General features: G+C 39.5%; 1 protein-coding gene across 1 annotated transcript in view; it reads right to left on the bottom strand.

Moving 5' to 3' along the window:
* The window catches only part of C7 (complement C7), a 69,755-nt gene extending 52,375 nt beyond the window's left edge, over nucleotides 1–17,380 (bottom strand). The window contains exons 1-6 of the mRNA XM_036736015.1: nucleotides 17,202–17,380; nucleotides 15,084–15,136; nucleotides 11,937–12,012; nucleotides 5,715–5,856; nucleotides 3,502–3,646; nucleotides 2,219–2,357 (exon numbers count right to left, since the gene is read on the bottom strand). Coding sequence (XP_036591910.1) covers nucleotides 2,219–2,357; nucleotides 3,502–3,646; nucleotides 5,715–5,856; nucleotides 11,937–12,012; nucleotides 15,084–15,136; nucleotides 17,202–17,207 — 561 coding nt within the window. The 5' untranslated portion in view covers nucleotides 17,208–17,380. The remainder of the gene's footprint in view (nucleotides 1–2,218; nucleotides 2,358–3,501; nucleotides 3,647–5,714; nucleotides 5,857–11,936; nucleotides 12,013–15,083; nucleotides 15,137–17,201) is intronic.
* Nucleotides 17,381–25,292: the final 7,912 nt, after the last annotated feature.

The following is a 25,292-nucleotide window of genomic DNA, read 5'->3' as shown; positions in this document are numbered from 1 at the left end:
TCCTTCAGAGCATCAGTCAATCAGCAATTATTTATTATGTGTCAGTCATTGTGCTTGGTGCTGGAATAAGAAAACAAACAAACCAAACACACCTCAAAGAGCTTAAATCCTAAGGGGGTGGGGGAGGTGGAGAACAAGCTTTTATTATTATTAATCTGGCTACTGTGTGCCAGACACTGTGCTAAAAGTGCTTTACAAATATTTATCTCATTTGGTCCTCGTAATAGCCTTGGGGGGTTTTATTCTCTGTTTTACAGGTGAAGAAAGTGGAACAGAAAAGTTGCAAGGGAAGGAAAACTAACAAAGAGAATTTCCTGTTGTGGTCTTCACAACAACCTTGGGAGGTAGGTTCTATTATTATCCCACTTTTAAATATGAGGAAACTGAGGCACACAGAGGTTAAATATCTTGCCCAGGGTCACACAGTAAGTGTCTGAGGTAAGACAGAAACTCGGATCTTCCTGACTCCAGGCCCAGGACTCAAGATACCGTGCTGCCAACTGCCAGACAACATGTACCAATACAAAGAGTAAGTCCACCTACAAGTATACACAGAATGTATACGAAGCAAAGACAAGGTAATTTCCTTGCAAGGACAACAGAAGGTAGGGGATTCAGGAAAGACCCCACATAACAGGTAGTTCTTGAGTTAAACCCTGAAGGAACCTAGAGACTTTAAAAGATGGAATTGAGGAGAGAGTGCATTCCGGGTATGAGTGACAGACTGTTCAAAAGCAGAGATGGGAGATGGAATGTTGTGTATGGGAAATATCAGGCAGCCCTCTTTGGCTGGAATGAAGAAGGCGGAGAGGTGAACAATGCATGGTAAGTTTAGAAAGGTAGACCCTGAACATGTTAGGTGTCCAACAGATATTCACTAATGAATGAATAACTGGATTCTTCTGAGAGAGAATCATACACATGAGAACAATCAAGGACAGCCACGTGTCTCCGGAGCTATCCCTGTACATGCCTATACATGATCTGAAACCATGCAGGCACAAGGAGGCAGCACACTCCTAGGCACAGTGCTTTCCCCTCGTCTCCTCTTGGGCTTCCAGGTTTGATAGCACTTCACTTCTAACTTTGTTATTAATGTTATTCAGTCATTTTAGTTGTGTCTGACTCTTTGTGACCCCACTAGGGATTTTCTGGGCAGACATACTGGAATGGTTTGCCATTTCCTTCTCCAGTTCACTTTACAGATGAGGAAACTGAGGCAAGCAGGGTTAAATGACTTGCCCAGCATCACACAGCTAGTCTGAGGCCAGATCTGAACTTAGGAAGATGAGTTTTCCTGACTCCAGTTCCAGTACTCTATCTGCTGTGCCACCTAGCTGCCCTTTTAACTTCGTTTTAATGAATTTCTATCACTGGGTCTAAATATGCTTGTTTTTAGTTAGTTAGCATTTAAATAGCACTTCAAAATTTGCAAAGCACTTTACAAATGTTATCTCACTTGATCTTCTCACAATAACTCCATGGGACACATGATATTATTGTCCCCATTTTACAGATAAGGAAACTGAGGCAGCTCTGAAGCCAGGTTGGAACTCCAGTCTTCCCCATTCCAGGCCCAGAGCTCTACCCACTTTGCCACTTGGCTTCTCAAATAGGGAAAGATTATGAGATTTTCCATCTAAAGCTAAAAGGAAGCCCGGTGATTCTCTAGCCCAATCCCATCACTTTAGAGACAGGGAAACTGAGGTTCAAAGAGGTTAAATCACCTGACCGAGGTCATACAGGTAGTAAACATCAGAGGCAGATTTGAATCAAAGTCTTCTCACTCCAAACCAGTAGTCTTTCCATTGTACCATTTTGTTCAGTCATTTTTCAGTCGTGTCTGACTCTTCATGACCCTTTTGGGGTTTTCTTGGCAGAGATACTGGAGTGGTTTGCCATTTCCTTCTCTGCATCATTTTACAGATGAGGAAACTGAGGCAAATAGGGTTAAGTGACTTGCCCAGGGTCATACATCCAGTATGTTTCTGAAGCTAGACTTGAACTCAGGAAGATGAGTCTTCCTGACTCTAACTAAGCCTGGCATTTTATCCATTGTGTCATATAGCTGCCCACTGTACCACGCAGCCCCTCAAACAACCATAATGAATGTCAACATAGAGAACTCATGCATGAGAGATCCAAGGTGGCCAAAAATGCAACGTGTTCCTAAAACACAAGAAGGGAAACAGAAGCTCTATAGTTAATAATCAAATACCTGAAATGTGTAGGAGAGGACATTTGCACTCAGCCGGTAGTATTCTTTCTGATCACCACTGAACACCTTTCTACACTGACCACCAAAACTTTTTGTGTTGATAACTGTGTCCTTAACCTGGCCAGTTAGTACATTAAACCTGTAATGAGAGAGGAGACTCTTTTAAACCAAAATGGCAATTGCTGGAAAAGCACAAGTTAGAGAAGTCTTTAAACTCTAAAACTCATTACAGTGAAGCATCTGTTCAATGGAGCTCAGAGAGAGAGGACAGACCACTAAGGCAAACCATCTCTGAAGTATTTTCCACATCTCTATGCTTTGTGTAGTCACTAAAGCTAATGTATGGAAAATAAAACAGATTAAGGGCATATTTGCTACACCAGCTGCATCACACTGGTATCTACGGCAACGGTTTATGTCTACAGCTATATCTATAGCTAAAATTAGCTCAGTTAAAAGACCAACCAATAAGCCACTCTCTGTTGTACCAGAGCTAAGGTGGCTCTTGAGGAGGGACCATTCCCTAAAACCAACTGAAACTAATTACATTTAGGCAATTTGACTCCTAAAATGAGACCAAAAAAACTCATTGTAAGAATCATTGATAACTATCCTTTTATGTGGATCATTTCAAAGCTTTCACAGCTTATTATAAGTATGGGAAGCTATAAATGGTCTTCAGAATTTCCATGGAATAGGAAAACTTGAAGTTACATTAGAAGGTTAACTTTGGGCAAAACACCTCACTTTCTGGACCACCGCTTCCCCATTTGTAAAACAAAAGAGATAAATTAAATGAACTTGAAGTTGCTCAGTGCAGCTTTTTTCCTATTTTTCTTTGAAAATTAAAATCCCTAGGGGAAAAAAATATCTTGACTGAAGATACCTCAAAGAAACATTTTCCAACCAGTGTGGCACAATACTTTGGTTTCCTCACTTGCAGCTCTTGTGCTTTCTCTCTCCCTCTCTCTTTCTGTGTATGTACATGTGTCTGTCTGTCTGTTTTGTCTTCTTTGATTCTCCAGTCTGTTGCCCCATTTTCATCAGTGGATGTTCATGTTCTCCTAACCTTCTCTTGGTTATGTTCTTCCCAACATATATACAAATCAACAAGGACAAAGGAAAAAACCTCTAAAGGTTACCTCTAAACAGTAACCAAATTTCTATGAACAAGTGGAAAAGACTAGAAAAGAGAAGAGTATTTGCTTAGACTCATGAAATTAATACGACAATGGTGCCACTGGTGCTAATTGATGGATGCCAGATGGAGCCCTGCATCTTACCCTGCTCCAGTACATTCTACATGAGGAGGAGGTCTATCAACATCACACAAAGGTTTGCCTTCAGGGAGCTCACATAGATCTTCATCACTGCCATCTTCACAATCTCGGTCTCTATTACAAACCAGTGATTTGCTAAGACACTGACCTAAATGCAAGGAACAAAGGAAACAGAAGAGGAAAAATCAATTGCCCCATTTTCTGAATTATGTCAAATTTCCTTACACATGCACTTCAACGGCAGTATGACGTGAATATGACTCAAGGCTCTCCAGTGTCACTGTGAAGGCTGACAGCCTTTCTTATCCCTGTTTTACAGAAGACAAGCTAATGACACAGGAATTTCATTAGCCCTGGGCTACATGATACAACAGAGGTAAGACCTGAGTTCAGAATTCCAGGTTCTTAATGTTTGTTTTCCTAGAGGCATGGAATAGTGGAAAAAAGGCTGGTTTTGGAGTCAGAGGACCTGGGTTTGAATACCAATTCTGACATTTACTGCCTCTGTGACTTTGGGCAAATCCCTTAGCCTTCTTCCTAGGCCTTATCTTCCTCTCTGTAAAATGAGGAGGTTTGATTACAAGGCTTCTTATCAACCTATGATCCTTCTACCTCTAAATCAGCTGTCTTCACGTATCCAAAGGGCTTTCACCTGGGAAAAAAAAGAGTTTAGATTCATCTTGCTTGGTCACAGAGGTCATAACTAGGAGCCAATAAATGGGTGGCAGCTAGGTGGCATGGTGGAGAGAGCACTGGACTTGGGACCAAAAAGACTCATCTTCCTGAGTTCAAATCTGGTCTCAGATATTTAATAGCTATGTGACCCTTCACGAGTCACTTGATCCTGTTTGCCTCAGTTTCCTCATCTGTAAAATGACCTGTAGAAGGAAATGGCAAACCACTCTAATATCTTTGCCAAAACAACAAGCAAAAAAAAATGGGGCCACAAAGAATCAGACGCCACTGAAACAAGTGAACAACAAAGCTGCCAGAAGACCATTTCGAGTTTGGTGTAAGGAACATACAGGATCATCCCTAACGTGCAAAATTGTCCAAAAGTAGTAGAACGTGCTTCCTCAGAAGATAGTGAGTTTCCCCGCTTTGGAAGTCTCCAAGAATAGGCTAGAAGATCACCTATCAGTTGTGATAACCACAGGACCATAGATTTAGACCTGGAAGAGAACTTAGACATCGTCTAATCCAACTCCCTTTTATAGATGAGGAAATTGAGGCTCAGAGAGGCTAAATGACTTGTCAATAGTCATATAGCTAAGGTACAGACATAATAATGAGAATCCCAGTATTCTTGATTCTAGGCCCAGAATATTAGCCACTATACCATCCTATTTCTCATTTGTGTTATGGAGCAGAGATTCTCAACATGAGGTCTTTGGGTCTCCCAAAAGGTCTATGGATAGATTTCAGGGGTTTTGTGAACTTAAATGAGAAAAAAATTATATATACATATACACATATATATGTATAATATAAAAATAAGAATAGAGAGATAGATGTGTGTGTGTGTATAGATAGATAGATATATCTTTATTTTTGCTAACCACTAACCAAATTTAGCATTTCCTTCTAATATGAATGTAGGCAAGAGAACATGATTCTGTGAAGGGGTCCATAGGTTTCACTAGACTGCAAAACAGATCCACAGCACAAAAAGATTAAGACCCTCTCTGGTAGAAGGAATTATTTTCCAGTTATTGATTGAACTATGTGGCCTCTGATTAGCCTTCCAAATCTGTTATTTTGTGTTTCGATGATAAAATGATCTCTAAGGTCCCAACCAGCTCTAAATCTATGGTGCTATGAGCCAATGTTAGGAAGATGAGAGTGTTCTAAAACCTCACTGCTCCTAGGTAAGCATGGCACTGATGAAATTGCTCTGGTGCAGTGGTGGAACCTACAGGTGGCACCTCAAAAGGTCTCAGTCAGCACCACTGCTTTCTCTCTGTTTGCCTCACTAACATTAGAATCATAGGTTCCTCCATATCCAGAGGTTCCTCTATAATTTTATCATGTGCCATCACTTCTTACAAGGTATATCACTTTGGATTTCAGGGCTCTCAGAAAGGAGGATATATGCAACAAGTCAATCAAAATTCTATTAGTGTTTGGCCTTCAAAAAGAAATGGCATATCCCATTCCAATACTAGGGATCCCTCAAATATACCATCCACATTCAAAGACCATGGCAAACAAGTTACCTGAGGAACACCTGAAAAGCTCTCCACAGCCATCTTCTGCTGGGCACCCCCTTGTAGGCACACATGCTTGTGTTTCAAAAGCATCCCCAACACATGGCTGGCCACCATATTGCCCATAAACTGCTATGTGCCGCCTTCGAATCTGAAAGTAGAGGAACAGGATGCTTTTAAGATATCTCCGGATATCCTTTTTTTCTGGAGATAGAAACATGAAAGAAACAAATAGGAAATATATGAGCAGCAAGATGCTAAAACATTATTAGGCTTTAAAATTAAACGTAGGCCTATCAAGTCAAGGCAAGAACCTCTCGCCTAAATCTTGATAATAACTGGACAAAATAGCATTAATTCTTGCTGGCAGGATAGCAAGGATCTAGTGCTTTAAAGAAAAAAAGTTTCTCAAGTCCCTTTCTTCCCAATGGCCAAGTAAACTGCAATGCTATGAAGGAGATGCCATCGTCACCTCCATTTTACAGATGAGCTGAGCCTGAGTTTAAATGACTTACCCAGGGTCATACAGCTGGTAAGTTTCTGAGGCAGGATTTGATCACAGGCCTTTCTAACTCACACTAAGTCCAATGCTCTATCTAATGTACCACCTGGCTGTCTCTAACAACAACTGAGGTAAGACATCCAAGAGACAGGGCTATGTGATTAGGCAATATTTGGGGAAGGATCAGGAGAAGAGTGATCCTTCTAAGCATCATGGGGATCCAAAGAGAGTAAGTATAATGTGGCCATGTAAATAATGTCCAGTATTCAGATACTAGAGAAACTTAAGTTATTTGTGAGTGGCTGGCCCAATGCCGATACAGTTTAGCTGGTACTGTGTAAGCTCAATAAAGTGTTTTGATAAACTGGTAGGCTCACAAGACTAGAGCTAGAAGAAACTTCACAGCCTATATAACTGAACCCCCTCGTTTTGCAGAGAAAGAAATTAATGTTGAGGAAGGTTAAGTGATTGGTCTGAACTAATACAGGTAGTAAGCATCGTTAAGACGTGAACCCAGGTTCTCTGACTCCAGAGTCAGTATTCTTTTCACTATACCATGTTGCCTCCTTAAGGAAGGGGAAGGGAATAAGAATAATGTGAAACAGGCACTACGCTAAGCACCTTTTACAAATATTATCTCATTGATCCTCACAACAACCCTGGGAGGTAGGTGCTTTCCTATTTTATAGCTGAGGAAACTGAGACAAAAAGAGGTTAGGTGACTTGCCCAGGGTCACACAGCCTGAGGCTAGATTTTAACTCAGGTCTCCCTGACTCCAGGCCCAGTGCTCTACCCACTGCACCACCTAGTTGCTTCCTTGGAATCGAGGCTGGTTCTAGGTTACTTCACAAACTCAGAGGACCCAAATAGAGAGAGGTAATAACAAATGCACAGATAAACATAATTTATAGTTTATATGTTGATTCTTCACAATCCGTGGAAATCCCAATAATTTCTAAATTTAATTCCACAGATATTCACGAATCACATACTATATCCCTTCCTCAGAGAGCCTACAGTCTTTTGGAGAGTTAACATCTACACAAATGATCAAGTAATTTGAGAATGATAGAACTACTACACATGAGAGCATGGCTTTGTGAAGTAAAGTGATAACTGATCTAAGCCCTAAAGGAAGCTAAAAAGTCTAAAAATTGGAGATGAGAAAGGAATGCTTTCATGATTTGGTGCCAGGAAGGCATCCAGCCTGTGCAAAGGTATAGGGATTGTAGAAAAATTCTGAGTTCATTCCTAATAGCGTCAATCCAAAACTTTTTCCAGCTGGGTAACTCTGGGGATATGTCTTTCTACTTCCTCTGACTCTATGCCCCGTTGAAATAATTCTGTTTTCATCACGCTATTTTTAATGGATTTTTTAAATGTTGGGTTTCCTCATCACCTTGTCCTCATGGTATCTTAATTTGATGATATTTTTGCTAGTTTGATTTCTTCCTCTAATTCTTTTAGTGTGTTTCGATAGAAGCTACAATTTCATTGGCATAGAGAATTCTTAGGGAAGGAGTATTTATCATCCATTTTATTATATTTGAGGAAATTCTGGCCTCATTTCTGTGTTACATTCTTCTTCTGGTTTTTTTGTTGTCTTTTTGTTTCTCTTTCTAATCCGTGTGTTCTCATTGTGTCAGAACTCTTATTTGTTCATTTCTTTGAGTAGTTTTTTTCCTCCTAAAGTCATTTTTTTAGGTTTCTGGTATTTGTGCTTCTTTTTGGCATTACTGTTGCTATTTTTGAGGGGAGTATTAAAGATCAAGGCTGCCTCAGAATCCCTCTATCCATCTTCATGGGAGGCCATTCCATTCTTTTTCAAGTAACAAGTATTTTCCTAGTAGCAAGGGTTCACAGGTGAACAAACTTATGTTTTTACCAGCCCCTGTACTGGGCATCAGATGGTATTCTCAAATCTTGGTACCTACAGGGAGGCAAGGCTGAGTAATGTATACATGCCTGGCAAAGGGAGAAGACAATTCAATGCGTTTTTTCTACTATAGCACCAACTTTAAGAAATACTATACTTGGCAATATGAAAGGATTAACTTTTCCTTTTTTGAGATTTTTAAATGTAATGTCTATCTCCCCACATGGGCAATGGTTCACCTCATTTCTTGTCTCACCTTCTTACTCCTTTATCACTAGTTCTTTGTTTCTCTCTCAGGAGTCTCCTTTCCTCACTAAAATTCATTCTTGCCTCTTCCTTTCATTTTTATTTTTCTTAAGCTCTGTATTCTTTATTCCAAAAGTTCAACTCTACACTCTCCTCTTCAGTGGAGCCTTCCTCTGAGCCTGGAGTCAGGAAAACCAGAGTCCAAATGTAGCAGTAGACACTCACTAATCACACAGATCTCACACAAATTACTTAGCCTCTGTTTTTCTGTTTCCTCAGCTGTAAAATGGGGATAATAATAACATCTCCTTCCAGAGTTGTTGTGAAGATCAAATGATATTGTAAAGCACAGTGCCTAGCACATAGTAGGTATTTAATAAATCTTTGTTTCCTTCCTTCAAGTCCCTTGCCCATTTTCCTATTGCCAACCTTGACCTGTCGAACCTCAGCCTTCAATTACTCCCACCATCCTCTTCCTTTACCCCTAGTCGTGTACTGTTAAATAAAGCTGGAGAAAATCATGAAACCAACTGGGTCCAGTACAAATTTATGTTACATAATTTCAATTGGGTCTTCACTGGGTCAAGGAAATCCTTGTGTACCTCCCTAATAGATTCACTATCCCACTCACCACTAGAAATCTTTTCATCCCTCTTTAAGTCTTTCATGGCTCCTCCTCTCCCCACCCAGGGAATCAAGCTAAGAAACTTGCCTCATATTTCATTGAAAAAAAATGAGGCCATTCACAGACCTCCTCCTCATCTCACATCACTAAGATGCCATCCACCACTACTTCCTCCTTAATTTCTGTCTCACATGAAAAGGCATCCCTTCTCCTTACCTGGAAATCCCATTCCATACCATCTTCTTCAGCAGTTTGCTGAAGTGTGCTCCATCACCCACATTCTCTCATTCATCTTCAACTTCTCCTCATCTACTAGCTGCTTCCTTCCTGCCTACAAACATGCCCATGTCTTCTCCATCCTCAAAAAGTGTTCACTTCCATCCATGCCTACTAGCTATCTTCTTATATGTCTCTTCCTTTTGTGGCTTAACTCCTTGAGAAGGTCTTCTATAATAGTTGTCTCCACTTCCTCTCTTTCTAATCTTAACTTTCTTCAGTCTGGCTTCTAACTTCATCATTCAACTGAAGCTGCTCTCTCCAGAATTACTAATGATCTCTTAATTTTCCAAATCTAATGGCCTTTCCTCAATCCTTCCTGACCTCTCTGCAGCCATTGACATTGTCAATCACTCTCTTCTCCTTTACCATCTCTTGTCTCTAAGTTTTCACAATTCCACTCTCTCTTGCTCTCCTTCTACCTGCTGGACAACTACTTCTCAGTTTCTTTGTTAAATCTTTATCTAGAGCATTCACACTATGAATATCCAACAATTACCATGGATTCAATGATCATCTCTATGTTGATGTTTCTCAGATTTACTTATCCAGCCCTAACCTCTCTCCTGACCTCCAGTCTTGTATTTCCAACTACCTATTGAACATCTGGAAATGATTGTTCCATAGACATCTTAAACACAAAGTGTCTAACACTGAACTCATTAACTTTCCCCCAAGCCCTCCCCTTTTCCTAACTTTCCCATTACTGTAGAAGGTACCACCATCTTCCCAATCACTCAGGCTCAAAATCTCGGTATCATCATCCTCAGGTCCTCAATGGCACTTATCTTACACAACCAATGTGTTGCCAAGTCTTCTAATTTCTACTTTCACAACATCTCTTTCTCTTTTTTCACTCAGCCATCACCCTGGGCAGTCCCTTCTCACCTCATGCCTGGACTATTGCAATAATTTGATGGTTGCTAGTCTCTAACCACTACAATCCATTCCACTAACCTGCCAAAGTGATCTTCCAAAAGCACAAATCTGACCCCTCATTCAAAAAACTCCAGTAACTCCCTATTACCTCCAGTATCAACTATAAAATTCTGTTTTTCATTCAAAGTCCTTTGTAACCTGGCCCTCTCCTTCCTTTCTAGCCTTCTTATACCTTGTTCATCCACCTTCCACTCTCACATAATATATTCTGCAATCCAGAGACGCTCGCCTCCTTCTTGTTACTCACACAAGACACCACATCTCCCAACTCCATGTACCTCACTGACTGTCCCCCTGTCCCCCATGCCTGGTACTCTTTCCTCCTCATCTCCATCTCCATCTCCTCCTGGCTTCTCAAGTCTTGGTTAAAGTCCCACTTTCTACAAGAAGCCTTTCCCATCCCCCTTAAAGCTAGTGCCTTTCCTCTGTTGATTATCTTCAATTTATCCCGGCTATATCTTGCTTGTACCTATTTGTTCATATGCTTTCTCCCCCATTAGACTGTGAGATCCTTAAAGGCAGGAGTTCCTACCTTTCCCCCCAGTGATTAGCACAGTGCCTGACATATAATAAATGTTTAATAAATACTTGTTGACTGACTAGATGGCGAAAGAAATCATTTTTGACATCCAATAAGCCCTCTAGGTCCTGATTTAAGTTTCCTCTTCAACCTTTTTTGTGACTATAAATATTTAAATGTGTTTTTATTTTATTGTCAGTGTCCCATGTCTCAGGATTTCATTTGCCTGTCTTCAGTCGAAGAACCATTGAATTTTAAAGTTAGGAGGGACCTCACTGGTCATCTAATCCAACTCTCTCCTGTCTGTGTCTTCAATTCTACACTTCTAGAAGTCAGACTCGCAAGTCATTTTTCTTGCTCTTTTTACAACACAGTCACATAGGTGTTGAATAAATAAATGACGATCATAATCATCATGATAGTGATTATGAGCATAATGTCAATGGTAGTGTCTTTAAAAACAGAAACAAAAAAATTAACAGCCTTAAAAAGCGTTCCTCAATCTCAAGGTGGACTCCAATCTTGACAGCCTGATAACATTCTTAAGCCAGGCTTCTTCTCACTGTGAGAATTTACATGATGATGTAATACATTTCTCAATATTATTTCTAGCCACTGACCCAAGAGCTGATTAAAAAGTCTGGGATTAATTCCCAGAGCTCCCCTTTCTCATCTACATGTATATTAAATTCCTTTTCCAGTTCAATGAGAGCAAGAAAACAGGGAAGATGGTTGGTACAATCAATTCTAAATTACTTAGGCATTGATTATCCCGTTTGTGAAATACTCGTGCCCTTTGCTTCATTGCTGGCCTTTTGGTTATTTCGCTGTTGACAAGAAAACAGCATCTCTCCATTAGAAAGTAAAAGAGAAAGAAAAAATATGAGTTCAAATTGACCAGCCATTAATTTACATTTGTCATGATCTCCCTATTCCTTAATATTACTAATAATTGAAAAGGGGCTTCCATGACCCCCCTTTGCATATTGGCCCCCTCTAAGCTCCATCTTAAGAAATCCTTACAGCAGAGATCTTAAAGGAACACACTCCAGTTTCTCTGGACTAGTTATCACAATGTTCAGTTGGTTCTCCTCTGCCTTCAAAATTGACATCTGATTTTGTTTGTAAAAAAAATTACTCTCAGGAAAGTAAAAACACACAAAGGATTAAAAAGTTGATACTGCCTAACCTAATTTTCACAAGTGACATTCTGCACATGCATAAACAAAACATGATAAAATCCTACCTGAATCTTTGTGCAGCCATCACATTCTGACCAGGAATCATAGGGATGCCAAAGGCAATTAACTGCTTGGAAAGGACTGCCACATATGCAACCATCGATTACAAAATTAATGGAAAGGAAAAAATTGTCAAAAAGCTGAGCATTCTTAATTAACATAGAACCTAGGCATAGATCCTCAGAACTAAATGGAAACTTTGAGGTCTTCTGATCCAACCCCTTTCTACAGATGAGAAAACTGAAGCATAAAGTGAATGAATGACTTCACCAAGGTCACAGAGCTAATTAGTGGCAGAGCTAGTTCTTGAGCCCAAGTGTCCTGATTCCTAGTTCAGACATGCGCTGGCTCAGGGCATGCAAAACTTTCAGGGAAAACAATGGCTAGATTATCTGCAATAGACTACAGGAGGAGTTGCAGAGACAAGAAGATCTATTAATTCACTAAATTAACTGCACAAGGCTGGAGAATTGAGGGAGAGAAGAATGATTGTGATAAGGAAAGGTTGTAATAAGAAAAGGAATACTTTTTGAAATGTTCTACCTGTTCATAAAAAAAATGTACAGATACTAGAAAAGTTACCTATGACCATTCTTATAGTTCATAATTACTTATGAGCAGATTTTGAAAATCACGGTGGCCAGATTGACACATTTATTAAGTATTTTTATCTTTATAAAAAATATTCACCCCTCTTACATATGTATAGCATTCACTTATGAGGTTGAGATGCCACCAGGTCATCTGGTTTGAGATACCCAAAAGGAAATTAGTGATTCAGGACTTAATCTCAGGAGAGAGATTAGTACAAGACATGTGTGTGTATATATATATATATACGTACACATATGTGTATATGTATGTAAATATACACATGTATATGTATGTGTATATGAGTGGAGACAGAGAGAGTGTGAGAGAGAGAGAGCGCGAGAGAGAGAGAGAGAGAGAGAGAGAAAGAGAGAGAAATCTTGTAATCATCTACATAGAAATGACCATTTAATCTATGGAAGCTAATGAAATCAAGTGAGAGAGTATAGAAGTAGAAGAAAAAGGGAGCTTAGGATAGAACCTTGGGAGACATGCAGAGTTAATGGGAATGATATGGATGAAGATCCAACTAAAGTTTAAGGAGCAGATAGGAAGAAGACCAGGAGAGAGTAATGTGTTGAAAACGTAGAGAGAAGAGAATATCCAAGAGGAGAAGGTGACCAATATTGTCAAATGCTCAAAGAAGGATGAAGATTTTAAAAAGACAATTGGACTTAGCAAAAGCACTTTAATGGGAATCTTCTTTGAGGTTTGTTGTTTTTTCACTAATATTGTGTAGGATGTAAGTTCCCTAAAGACAAGTATGACATCTATCTTTAGTTCACCAGCTCCTGACACAATTTAACATGTATTATGTGAATTAAATCTAATTGAATTAAGCCGAATCTCCTCTGTATGTAATATAGATCCTTCTATAACTTGACCGGCCATTTAGAACCATAGGCCAGGTTGGGAACAGGTAAATTATTATGATCAACTGCCCTGAGTTTAAAGCTTTGGCTTTTCTATTCCCTCAAACAATGATTAGTTAGAGCTGAAGTGAGGATGAGAGAAAAGGGAGAAGGGTGATACTGAATAAAAGGTGTTTCCCCCATCCCTGTACAATCAGCCAGATCCGCTGGTGAGAGGAATGGGGCTCTAGAGGCTCAAGTAATTCCTTCTCTCTTCTTCATATGCACCCCTCAGACTGTCTAACACTAGTTTGTAACGTTTCCCTTCATTCTTTGCTTCTTCAAGACTACCCTAGATCTTCCTTTTAAGTTATATAAAACAGTTAGAAAGGGGTCCCATAACATGTGATTAATTCCAGAGTTAAGAATCTTTACTTGTAGCAATGGAATATACAAGGCGACTACCTGTGTGATCTGGGGCATGTTCAGTTTTCTCATCTGCATGTAACTTCAGATTTGACCAAAGTCAAAAGAGGCAGAGAGAACTAGGGGAGGGAACTGATCTGATGGATTCTCAGCGTTTGCCCTTAATCTTGACATGGCAAGTAGGTTGATGGAAAGAAGGAGAAAGTCATATGGATGATGCTGAAGAAAAGCCGCCAAGAACAATTATTACAAGATCTTCCCACCAGCCTGCTTCCCAGATCAGGGAAGTTGGGAGGAAATTGGAAGTCTGTGTAACTGAAGGTTCAGTAGACCAGTTTCTTGTGTCTCTCTGCCCCTTGCATGTGTGGCCAAGCCAGGGCTGCATTTAAAATTAGAAAGAAGGACTAGATGATTACTTAAACCTGTGGTGTTAAACTCAAATAGAAAGAGAAACCACTAAACTATGTATAAGAAATCCCTGTAGGTTCTATATTAACTTAGAAAACCACATATTAACATTATCTATGTTCTATTGCATCATTATCTACTTTGTTAAATATTTCCCAAATACATTTTAATCTGGTTCCCCCACACACACTTGGAAGTGTTGCCCACCACATACTGCATGCTAGTGTTTGACATCTCTCACTTAGACCCCATAAAGCTCTAGGATTTGAACAGAGATATGATGACTTGTTCAAGTTAATATAGGTAGGAGTAAGGAAATAAGACAGTTTAGGGGTTTGCTGGGTAATAAGGTATAGCCAACCTGAGACCTAAAATCTACCATAGGGAAAAGTCACAAAATTATCCAAAATTAAGCATATGTACATAAATAATTACATTAATTCCATCTTTTGAACAATAGCTTTTCAAGTCCTACTATGGGCCACATAGTCATGAGAGATCATAAGGATGCTATTGCTACTTTTAAAGAGATCCAAATAAAGAGCCTACCTTAGGGCCCTCATCAAGTAAATAATGGAACCAAGACCCATGACTCCCTGGACAATGTAAAATTAATTAGATGGGGATGGGCCCTGGCAAGGGTCAATCTTGGAAGTGTCACTTTGAAGTTCTATTCTATAGTTCCTAGGAACCCTCAGTATATTTGTGTAATCAGTATTTTTTCTTGAGGACCTAGTAAAGTACACACACACACACACACACACACATATGCATATATGTATATATATACACACACATATATACATATATATGCATGTATATACATATATGTGTATGTATATGTGTGTATATATATCCTTCTTCCCATATTCTCACCTGGAAAAAACTTGAAAATTTTCCATAAACACCACTAAAATGAACATTAACACCTAGAAAAGAAAAAAAGAAAAAAGTTTCATGTTAGTTCATAATTTGCTGTAACCAGCTGAAACTTCCCTGAAAGCTAAAACCTCCATTCCAAAACATCATGGCAGAGCTCTGAAAAATATGCCAGCAGAGCCCAAGCTCTCTCAGGGCTTAGAACCTTCTCACTCTGGAACATCTGCCATGTTGGCCTCCTGACCCCACTCATGAGTTCCTTTTGAGGCCTCCATTTTAGGGACAGATTCAGGGCACCCATGTTTTATTCCCCTCCCAGCTGTGCTTCTGACTCTCAGGACTTCCTGGCCACATCCCAGATCTACCTTTTTTCTGTCCCCATCTCAGCTTTTAGCTCATTTTTATATGTTCTCTTGGGGGCAGCTAGGTGGTGCAGTGGATAGAATACCAGGCCTGAAATCAGGAAAACTCCTCTTCCCAAGTTCAAATCTGGCCTCAGGTACCTACTAGCTGTGTGACCCTGGGCAAGTCACTTAACCCTATTTGCCTCAGTTTCCTCATCTATAAAATGAACTGGAGAAGGAAATGGCAAACTACTCCAGTATCTTTGCCAAGAATACCCCAAATTGAGTCATGAAGAGTCAGACACAACTGAAATGATTAATCAACAACTACCAACAACATGTGTTCTCTTACTTCCTTAAAATGTAAACTCCTTGGGGGCAGAGACTGGATTTCTTTTGGCTTGTACTGTATTTATATCCACAGCACCTAGTATAGTACCTATGTGCCTGGCACATAGTAAATAATTAATAAATTTTTGTTATTTGCCTATCTATCTCTGTCTGTCAGGTACAGTATCAAACTGAAGAGGCCTAAGGAGATATTGTAGGACCACTATCTAAGGACAAGCTTAATAACGTCAGAGAGATCCAATACCAGATGATTGGCTAGCCCATGAAGTATATACATATGTGTGTGTATATACATTACATATATAATATACAAATTATATACATGTTTATTATATATCACATAGATAGATAGATAGATAGATAGATAGATAAATGGATGGATGGATATTGAGCACAGCAATTCATAACACTTTTTATTGTGGGCATGGGATAAAACCTTCAAAGTATGGGTCTGAGTCTGATTCATTTCAGTTTTCTAAATATCATCTCCAGTTTTCAGTTCCTATCATGTTCCAGACAAGGATTCATTGACTCACTCATCCAATCAGTTAACAGCCATTATTAGGACTTACTAGGTGCCAGGAACTGCTAGGTACTAGAAATACAAAAAAAAAATTAGTCTCTGCACTCAAGGAATTTATAGTTTACAGGGAACTCTCTTCAGAGAGGTATTTAAAATTATCTATTTAAATAAGTTGAGTTCAAAACCACTAATGTGTTTTTTATTCTGACCTTAAACACCAAATAAAATGAGCATTTCTGTATGCACAGTGTAACAGAAGAAGAAGATTCCCATAAAACTGTGGGTTTTATATAGCTTGCTTTTCTTTTAAATATATACTTATACACATAAATTCAACACATAACTTTCAAAGCTGTATTACTATCCCGTGATTCTCTACAGCCTTCCTTTTATTCTCTTATGTGCATATTTCTAAAAAGATGCCAAATTACCCTCTTTTCCTTCTTTTTTTTTCTTTTTTAATACCTTATTCCTATTCCCTTTTTCTTTCCCTTATAACCCTCATAGGAAGAAAAAAAAAGAAAGAAAAAGTCCCTGTAATAAACATACATAATCAAGCAAAACAAATTCCCACACTGGTCATGCTCATTCTATATCTCATGTCCCTCACCACTTGGACAATAGATGGGTTGCTTACGTCTTCATCAATCTTCTGAAATCATTGTGAGTTAGTGCCTTGATCAGAATTCTTTTAAAAGTACTAGTGATTTTTAAAGCACTCTTAGTAGTCAGCAGCTCATATTTCCTCCCCCTCTCTTTTCATAGACTCTCAGAGTTGGGAGTGACTCCAGAAGACATCTAGCCCAACCTACAGCTCAACAGGTATGCTCTTTCAACTAAATAGTTTCCCTTTAGGGATGATTTCATTGGCACAAATCAAAGGCATGCATATCTTACCTTCATGTTTGGAAAAAATATTCACAGCCTCTGCAGAGAAGGGATGAAATTTACCTCCTGGGAGAGTCAAATTGGGGTTACTCAAGAGCTGGGAAGAGTCAGTCAGTCTGCCTCCTTCACTGTCTGTGCCTGGCTTTGTTTTACTTAGCACTCACTCACATATAAAGTGAATAATCCTGAGGACTTTAACTCTTAACCCATCTGGATTCTCCAGAGACACAAACAGTCTGCCCTTGCACTGATCCCATGTCTTAAAGCCAGACACATCTTATCCTTTAAACAAGTCTTGGCTGAAGCCAGCTGGGGCTGCCTGGAACTGTTATTCTGAGAAATGGTGTTTGTCGATCAGGAAGGGCAGCAAGCATTCCCAGTTCATGCACATTTAAGTGCTTTCCAAGGGAGAAAATGTCACATAAGCCAAGGGATGAGTCTCCTCTCCCATCCACAGAGAAAAGCTGCCAAATGGCGTATCTGTTGGGGGAAGGGTTTAAAGGGTATTAGAACACCAGAGGTTGGTATTAAACACTATAAGGAACAGGAGGTAGGGTGAAGTTTGAAATATGATTTTCTTTCTCTAAAAATTATAAAGGAAACTTAAATCATTATGCAGAGGCCAGTTAAGTATCATGGCTGCCAGGCAATTCACAAGATCTTTAGAAAAACAATTACAAGACCCATAGATCATTAGGGCAAGCCATCATGTTGAACATGAAGTTTTGTACTGAGAGTCCACCCCTTTTCCCTTCCACTATTTATTTCCACTGAGTAATCCCCATTAGCCTTGACCTCCTCTTCCAAGGATCCTTCAAAATTTCCCATCCATGCAGCTCATGCCACTTTCACATTCTTCCCACTGAAATTTATCTCCCAGGGTATGGAAAGATTTACACAATCTGATGCATAGTGAAGGAAGCATATCCAAGAAAACAATCCACACAATGACTACAACAATGTAAATGAGAAGAAGGACAACCTCAAAACAATCATGTGTGAATAGTGCAAAATTACAAAGAATAAGCATGGCCCCAAAGAGGAGACATGAAGAGACTCTCCATTCCCTTGAAGATGTGGGAAGTGTGGAGCATTGTATATATTTTCAGATTTTTCTGCATATTGACAGTTTTGCTGATTTTTTTCTTTTCCCTCTTTTTCTTATTTTTCTTTAAAAATATTATTTGTTATATGAGATGGTTCTCTGGGGAAAAGGCAAGAGGAGGAGAACTGGGAGAAATTCTGGTTTAAAATATAATAATAAAGGCTATCAATAAAAATATATTTAGAAAAAAAGAAATTTATCTCTCATTTTTCACATCCCTTCAGGTCCCTGTGGGATTAACCCACTGACTAGATAAACTAAACAGTGCTGAGAAAAGGCTGATAGACTTAACAGCCTCCTCAAGACAAAAGTCTCCACCTGGGCTATCTAAACTATCACAGAGGGGCAGCTAGGTAGCACAGTGAATAGAGCACCAGCCCTGGAGTCAGGAGGACCTGAGTTCAAATGCGGCCTCAGACTCTTGACATATGTACTAGCTGTGTGACCTTGGGCAAGTCACTTAACCCCAATTGCCCTGCCAAAAAGCAAAAAAAAAAAAAAACAAACAAATAAACTATCACAGAAACTGATCATGAGAATTTTAGGTAAGAGGAAAACAAGCCTTGCAAGGAAGATGTTTGAGAATAAATCTACTTTAGAAACAGTTTTCTCTCTATCATATCCAAGAGGTCCAGTCCTTTGGGGTATCCACACCAGACTAGCGGAAGCAACAAAGCACTAAGATCTCTGCAAACAGAGAAAGGAGGAGGAATGGGCCAGGAGAAACCAGCAATATCTTTCTCTTAGACATCTCTGGAGATAGTCCAGGGCCCTAAGCCCAAAAGTCTTGGGCATAAGAGCGTCCATACCACCACCACCCCCAGACTACCTGCCCTACTTCCAGCCTAGGCTTACAGTCAAATTAGATCAAGCATCTATTAAGCATTTACCATGTGCCAGCCACTGTGCCAATCCTTAGGAATAAAAACACGAGCCGAAAAAAAGACAAGATCTGCCCTCAAGGAGTTTACATTCTAATGGGAGAAAACACATCTGAAAGGACATGGGGGATATAGTAGAGAAAGACCAGAGAGTCAGGAGTGGAACTTGGAGAAGGAAGATATGGGTGGCTTTGGTATCCTCCTTAAAATGGATGTTTTAGGAGGAATCACCCAATGAGAAAAAGGGGCTACGGGAATAGCACATACTTGCAGATGGAGCACAGTCTTCACTGAGGTGAGCAGTCTCTGTGGTGAGGGAGTCCACCTTCCTCACCATCACTAACACCAACCTAGAACCAAGTGTTACCAAAGAACAGGTAAGCCCAAGAGCTCCCACAATGTCAGTGGCCCCTCTCCCAGACCACCAGTCCTGCTTCTACTCCAATCTTACAGTCATCATCTGGGTAAGTAATCCCTCTGGATGTGTGACCTAGCAACTGATCCTGCTTTTACTGTAGTCACACCACATCTCCACACCCCACACCATACCCATAACATGCACAGCTTCCAAAGACCCAAAGTTCTGGACACCAAAGTCTCTGGCGTTGTCAAATGGTTTAAAATCAGAAACAATAAGACTTTATCAGTGGAAATGACAATAAAGGAGATACATTTCTATCTGCTTTGCTGCTGCACACTAATGACCATGAGGCCTTTCCATTTGATATGCTGCTGAAAACCCCTGTATATGCTGCCTAAACAGGGGTTAACCACCCCAAGTTAGAAATGGAATAGATCAAATTTCCATGCCAGTCAGAAGTAGGATTGGGACCATGAGTGGCCACTGCACTTTGAGGCTACCTCAGTGAAATAGAGAGACCTAGTCTAAGAAGAAGAAGGAGGAGGAGGAGGAGGAGGAGGAGGAGGAGGAGACGAAGGAGAAGAAGAATACTATGTAATTATAATGCCCATGATCTGGGCCCAAGGAAGAGATAAGAAATGTACCTTCTTCCTTTTCTTTCAGAGGCTAAAGAACTAAGAGCAGTGATTTGAGACGAGCTCAGGAAAGAGAATAGAGCTCAGAAGAGAGACTAAGATTGAATGCATAGACTTTTGTCATCTGAGTAAGAGTGATATTTGTATTGAATTTTATTATTTCCAGTTAACAAGCATTTATTTTCTTTCCCTCCCACCTCCCCTCCCCACCCCTGATATAGAAAATATCTCTATGGATAGTCAAGCAAAACAAATTCCCACATTGATCATGTCTTGAAATGTGTATCTTAGTTGGAATATGTTGTCTATTACCCGTCAGGAGTTGAGTAGTATTCATTATCATCCATCCTCTGGAATCATAATTGGTCATTGTATCATTCTTTGTTTTGCAATAACTCAATTTTATTTTATTTTTAGTTCCAAATTTGTTCACTTTCTCTTCCTCCTCTACCACCCAATGAAAAGGCCAAAAAGAAAAAAAATCATCACAAATACGAATACTCATGCAAAACAAATTCCCACATTAGCCATGTCAAGAAAGAAAGAAAAAGAGAAAGAGAAAGAAAGAAAGGTATTCTTCAGTCTTCACTGTGAGTCAATAGGCTCTCTATCTGGAGGTGGGTAGCATGTTTTATCATGAATCCTTTCGAATTATGGTTAGTCATTGTTTTAATCATAGTTCCTAAGTCTTTCAGAGATGATTATCTTTACAATATTATTGATACTATATAGATTGTTCTCTTGGTTCTACTCACCTTGCTTTGCAACAATTTGTACAATTATTCCCAGGTTTTTCTGAAATCATTGTCTTCATCATTTCTTACAGCATAATAGTATTTCATCATATTCATATACATATACAATAACTTATTCAGCCATTTCCCAACTGATAAGCATCCCCTTAGTTTCCAAGTCTTTGTCACCACAAAAAAAGCTACTATAAATGGTTTTGTACATATGTGTCCTTTTTCTCTTCATTCAATCTTTCTGAAGTATAGACCTAGTACTACTTTCCAGAATGGTTTTTACTAGTTCACAGTTCCTCCAAATAATGCGTTAGCATATCTGTTTTCCCATATGTTCTCCTGCATTGGTGTTGTTCTTTTTTTTTAATCATCTTAGACAATTTGATAGGTGTGAAGTGGTTCCTCAGAAATTTTTTAATGCAGATGTCTCTAATCATACGTGATATAGACAATTTTTTCCTATGGCTAAATGATAGCTTGGATTTCTTCCTCTGAAAACTGATTAAGCATATCCTTTGACCATTCATCAACTGTGAAATTGCTCTTCTTCTCATAAATTTTGTTCAGTTTCCTAGATATCCTAGAAGTGAGATCTTTTTCAGATAAACTTTCTGTAAATATTTTCCCATTTCCTGCTTTTCTTCTAATTTTAGCTGCATTGTTTTTGTTTTGTACAAAAACCATTTTTAATTTTAGGTAATCAGACTTGTCCATTTTACCTCCTGTGAACCTCCTCTTGTTGATGATGAACTCTTCTGATGTCCACATAAATCTGACAGGCAATTTCTTGCATACTCTACTAATATGCCTATGATGTCACCCTTTACATCTTAAATCATATATCTATTTGGAGCTTATTGTTCAAATGACATTTGTACCTATTTTCTGTCAGACTTCTTTTCAGTTTTCCCAAAAATTTTTGTCAGATAATGATTTCTTATCCAGTACCCAGCTTCTTTGGGCTTATCAATCTTTAGGCTTCTGTGTTCATTTGCTTTCATATGTTGTATACCTAGTCTGTCCCACTGATCAACATTTCTGTTTTTTTAACCAGTACAAAACTGTTTTAATGATTACTGCTCTACACTATAGTTTACTATCAGGTACTGCTATGCCCATTTTGATCCCATTTTTTTTCACCAATTTCATTGATATTCTTAACTTTTTATTCCTCCAGATAGATTTTGTTATTATTTTATAGCTCTGTAACATAGTTCTTCGGTAGTTTGATTAATATGGCACTGAAAAAGTAAAATAATTTTGGTAGTATTTCCATTTTCAACATACTGCCTTGGCCTACCATGAGCAATTAATATTTCTCCAGTTATTTAGATTTGCCTTTATTTGTGGAAAGATGGAATAAGGGGGTAGTGAGTTCCCCTACATTAGAGGTCTCTAGGAGAAAGCCAGATGACCCCTAGTCAGGGATGTTATATACAGCATCCTCAATCAGGTACAGGGTGCACTAAGTGGCCTCTGAATTCCCGTCTAATTCTGCAACCGTGAAGATTTACAGAAAGATTTATATGAAAAGAATTATACAGGAGGAGAAGAAAGGAGGAAAGCAGAGGAGAGGGTAGGAGAAGAGAGGAAGAAAAAGGACAAAAGAGAAAAGACAGAAAGAGAAATGGAAGAGGTACATATAGTAGGAAGTATTAACAAGCCACTAATGAATTGCCTCTAAGGCCACAAATGTTATCCACCCTGGTCTAGTTCAGCAGAAAATTGTGGCATTTGACTTTTATCTGTCCATAGCCTATAAAAAAGCAAACTATAGTTGAAGATAGTCCTAATACACACAACTGTGATTGAAATGAGAGGTAGCCAGCTGAAAGTTCCATATGAAGCTGCCAAGCCACAAGTCCCATGGAAGCTTTAGGTAAATGGAAGACAGTGTTGGTGATGAGAAGTTCATGAGATGCACGTATCTTCAATAGTAAGTGACTGTTGCTGTTGGTGTTTCTGACTCCATTCTTCCCAAGGACTTCCTGCCATGTCTGATAATCTATGCCTGCTCTGACATTAAATTCATCCAGAACTGCAAGCTTGTCCTCTCTCAGCACTTTGAGGATGAGGGTCTCCAGTTCTTCATAAAATTTTTCTTTGACTACATCAGGATGCGTCATGGTGGGAGCATATGCACTGATGATGATGGTACAGACCTTTCCTAAAAGTGGTAATTGCGTTGTCATGAGTCCTTTTGTTAGGCAAACAAGCCTATTGACCAGATTAGTCTTGATTACAAAACCTGTAGGAACTTCACTCCCCTTCACTGCAGCCACTCTCAAAAAATGTGTATTTAGCTCTGGCTTTGGTAAGCTGGACTTCATTTGCCAGCCTTGTTTCATTCAGGGCTGCTATTTGGATACAATACCTGCTGAGTTTTCTTGCGACAAGAGATGTTCATCTTTCAAGACTACTGGATTTTATGTTGTCCAAAAGCTTGCACACATTCCATGTACTGATGGTCAATAAAATCATCCTTGCAAAAGTTCATGTACTTTTTTTCGTGTTTTGACTGTAGGGTGGGATCCCCACCCGCCACAGTAACTAGGCCAAGGTTAGGTGAAGCAGATAATTTTTAGGGCACCCTTTTAGCCCCTTCCTCACACCAGGAGATGAGCAGTGCAATCCTTAAAAAAGGCTGCCAAATCCCACTGTGAGAAGATGACTCTTTGGCCTGAGCCACCCGTGTGCAGGGTTGGGACTCAGCTCTCAGTGTATCCACACCTGTAGCCACAGGACTTTGAGGTAGGTAAAAATGTTAAAATGGTGTGTATGATGTCTTTTAACTCATGCATAAATTGTATTTTGAATGAGACAGAGTTGCACTAAGTCTCAGCCTCACTCTCTCTTCCAGAGTCATTGGAGTCCAGTGGCAAGACAAAAGTCAAGATGACTGGTAATGATGAGATGCAGCGGATTACCTTGGCATTTTCAATGTCTATCTAAGCTCTAAGCACTCCACAGCACCTGCTTCTGCTGTCTTCATGGCCATTGGAACAAATTGTTCTTATCTGCCCATTCTGCCTGGGAAAGTCTTCACAAGCTTGGTATAGACACCTCCCTAACTCACTGATGGGTTTGAGACCCTTTGGATGCCTTCAACCTAGTTTAGCCCATCAGCAGCCATCACACCAGAGGTACTAGTCTTCTCTGAACACACCCTACACCCAAGTAGAATTATTATAACCAAAGGAAAGTGCACGAAGAAGATACAAAGGGAGAAAAGACTTCCAGGCCTAGAAGTGCCACAAATTGTGAGTTACCTTTGCCACACATGTATCCTACCCAGTGCCCCACCACCATTATACTCTAAGTATTAGAGTGGTGCCTGAGTAGCAGTGTTCCTTGAGGACTCAATTCATGAAATCAAGTAGAGTTGAGAGAGTTGCTGGCAAAGAGTAGTATATTTCATTTCTTTTTCTATGTCACATTCTTCAACTATCCATCTTTCCATGAAAGTTTAATATTCTCTTTTGCTTTTTCAAATTCTTTTTATTCTTTGTTTCTCCTTTGAAAATTTTCTTCCAATATTTCAAAGGATGTTCAATATCCTTCATAAACTGTACTATATAAAGAAGCAGATTAAGCAGGGGGTAAATAACCATGCCTCATCTGACAAATCTGGGTATGTGCTTCAGGTCATTCTGAACCATAAAACCAAAAAGCCAGGAGTTTGGAGGTGAGGGGGTACCAAAGAGACAAAGAGGAATCTGATGTACTTCTCAGTCACCAGAAATTCTAATCCAAGATCAGAGAGACAAGGGGGCAGAATGAGTGTAGAAGGCTGAAGGTTCTCCTTGCCCAGCCCTGTCTTTGATACAACTCATCCTACTCTATGAGCAAGGAACTAGTCGCTGTATAAGCAGTAAATAATATACTGAACACAAGAATATTAACCATAGAAGCTTCTGTCTATACTTGCAGGTTTCCTAGGTCCATTCCTCATGTCATGAGACTAATCCAGGATCTGGAGCCAGAGTTCCTGATTTCTTCATAATCAATAACTACAACTACATATCACAAGTTAGGCATAAATAGGGAACTGTGCTATTTTTCCTACCTATCTTTGCATGTTCACATGCAACCTTCCTTCCCACCCACCCCATTGTGAGGATTAAACTCCAAAGGCCATTTGGGCATATCTACCATGATGATTATGAACAGCTGTTCCTGCTTCTTCATCAAGAACAACAAGCAGGTGTAAAGCAATGAATCCACAACCTTAAGGCCCAGAACTCATGTCATTAAAGTGGGGAAGGTGGGGCTACTAAAAGACAGTGTATATTGAGCTAGCAACTGATGGCAAGAATATTGTGAAATGTCATAGGAAGCCTGTCACCTTCTACATGAAGATCACCTTCCACAA

This window comes from Trichosurus vulpecula, chromosome 1, assembly GCF_011100635.1.
Source record: "Trichosurus vulpecula isolate mTriVul1 chromosome 1, mTriVul1.pri, whole genome shotgun sequence".
NCBI classification, from domain to species: Eukaryota; Metazoa; Chordata; class Mammalia; order Diprotodontia; family Phalangeridae; genus Trichosurus; species Trichosurus vulpecula.
Note: the sequence above shows the minus strand (reverse complement) of the source record. Positions and strands in the feature narration are given on the sequence as shown.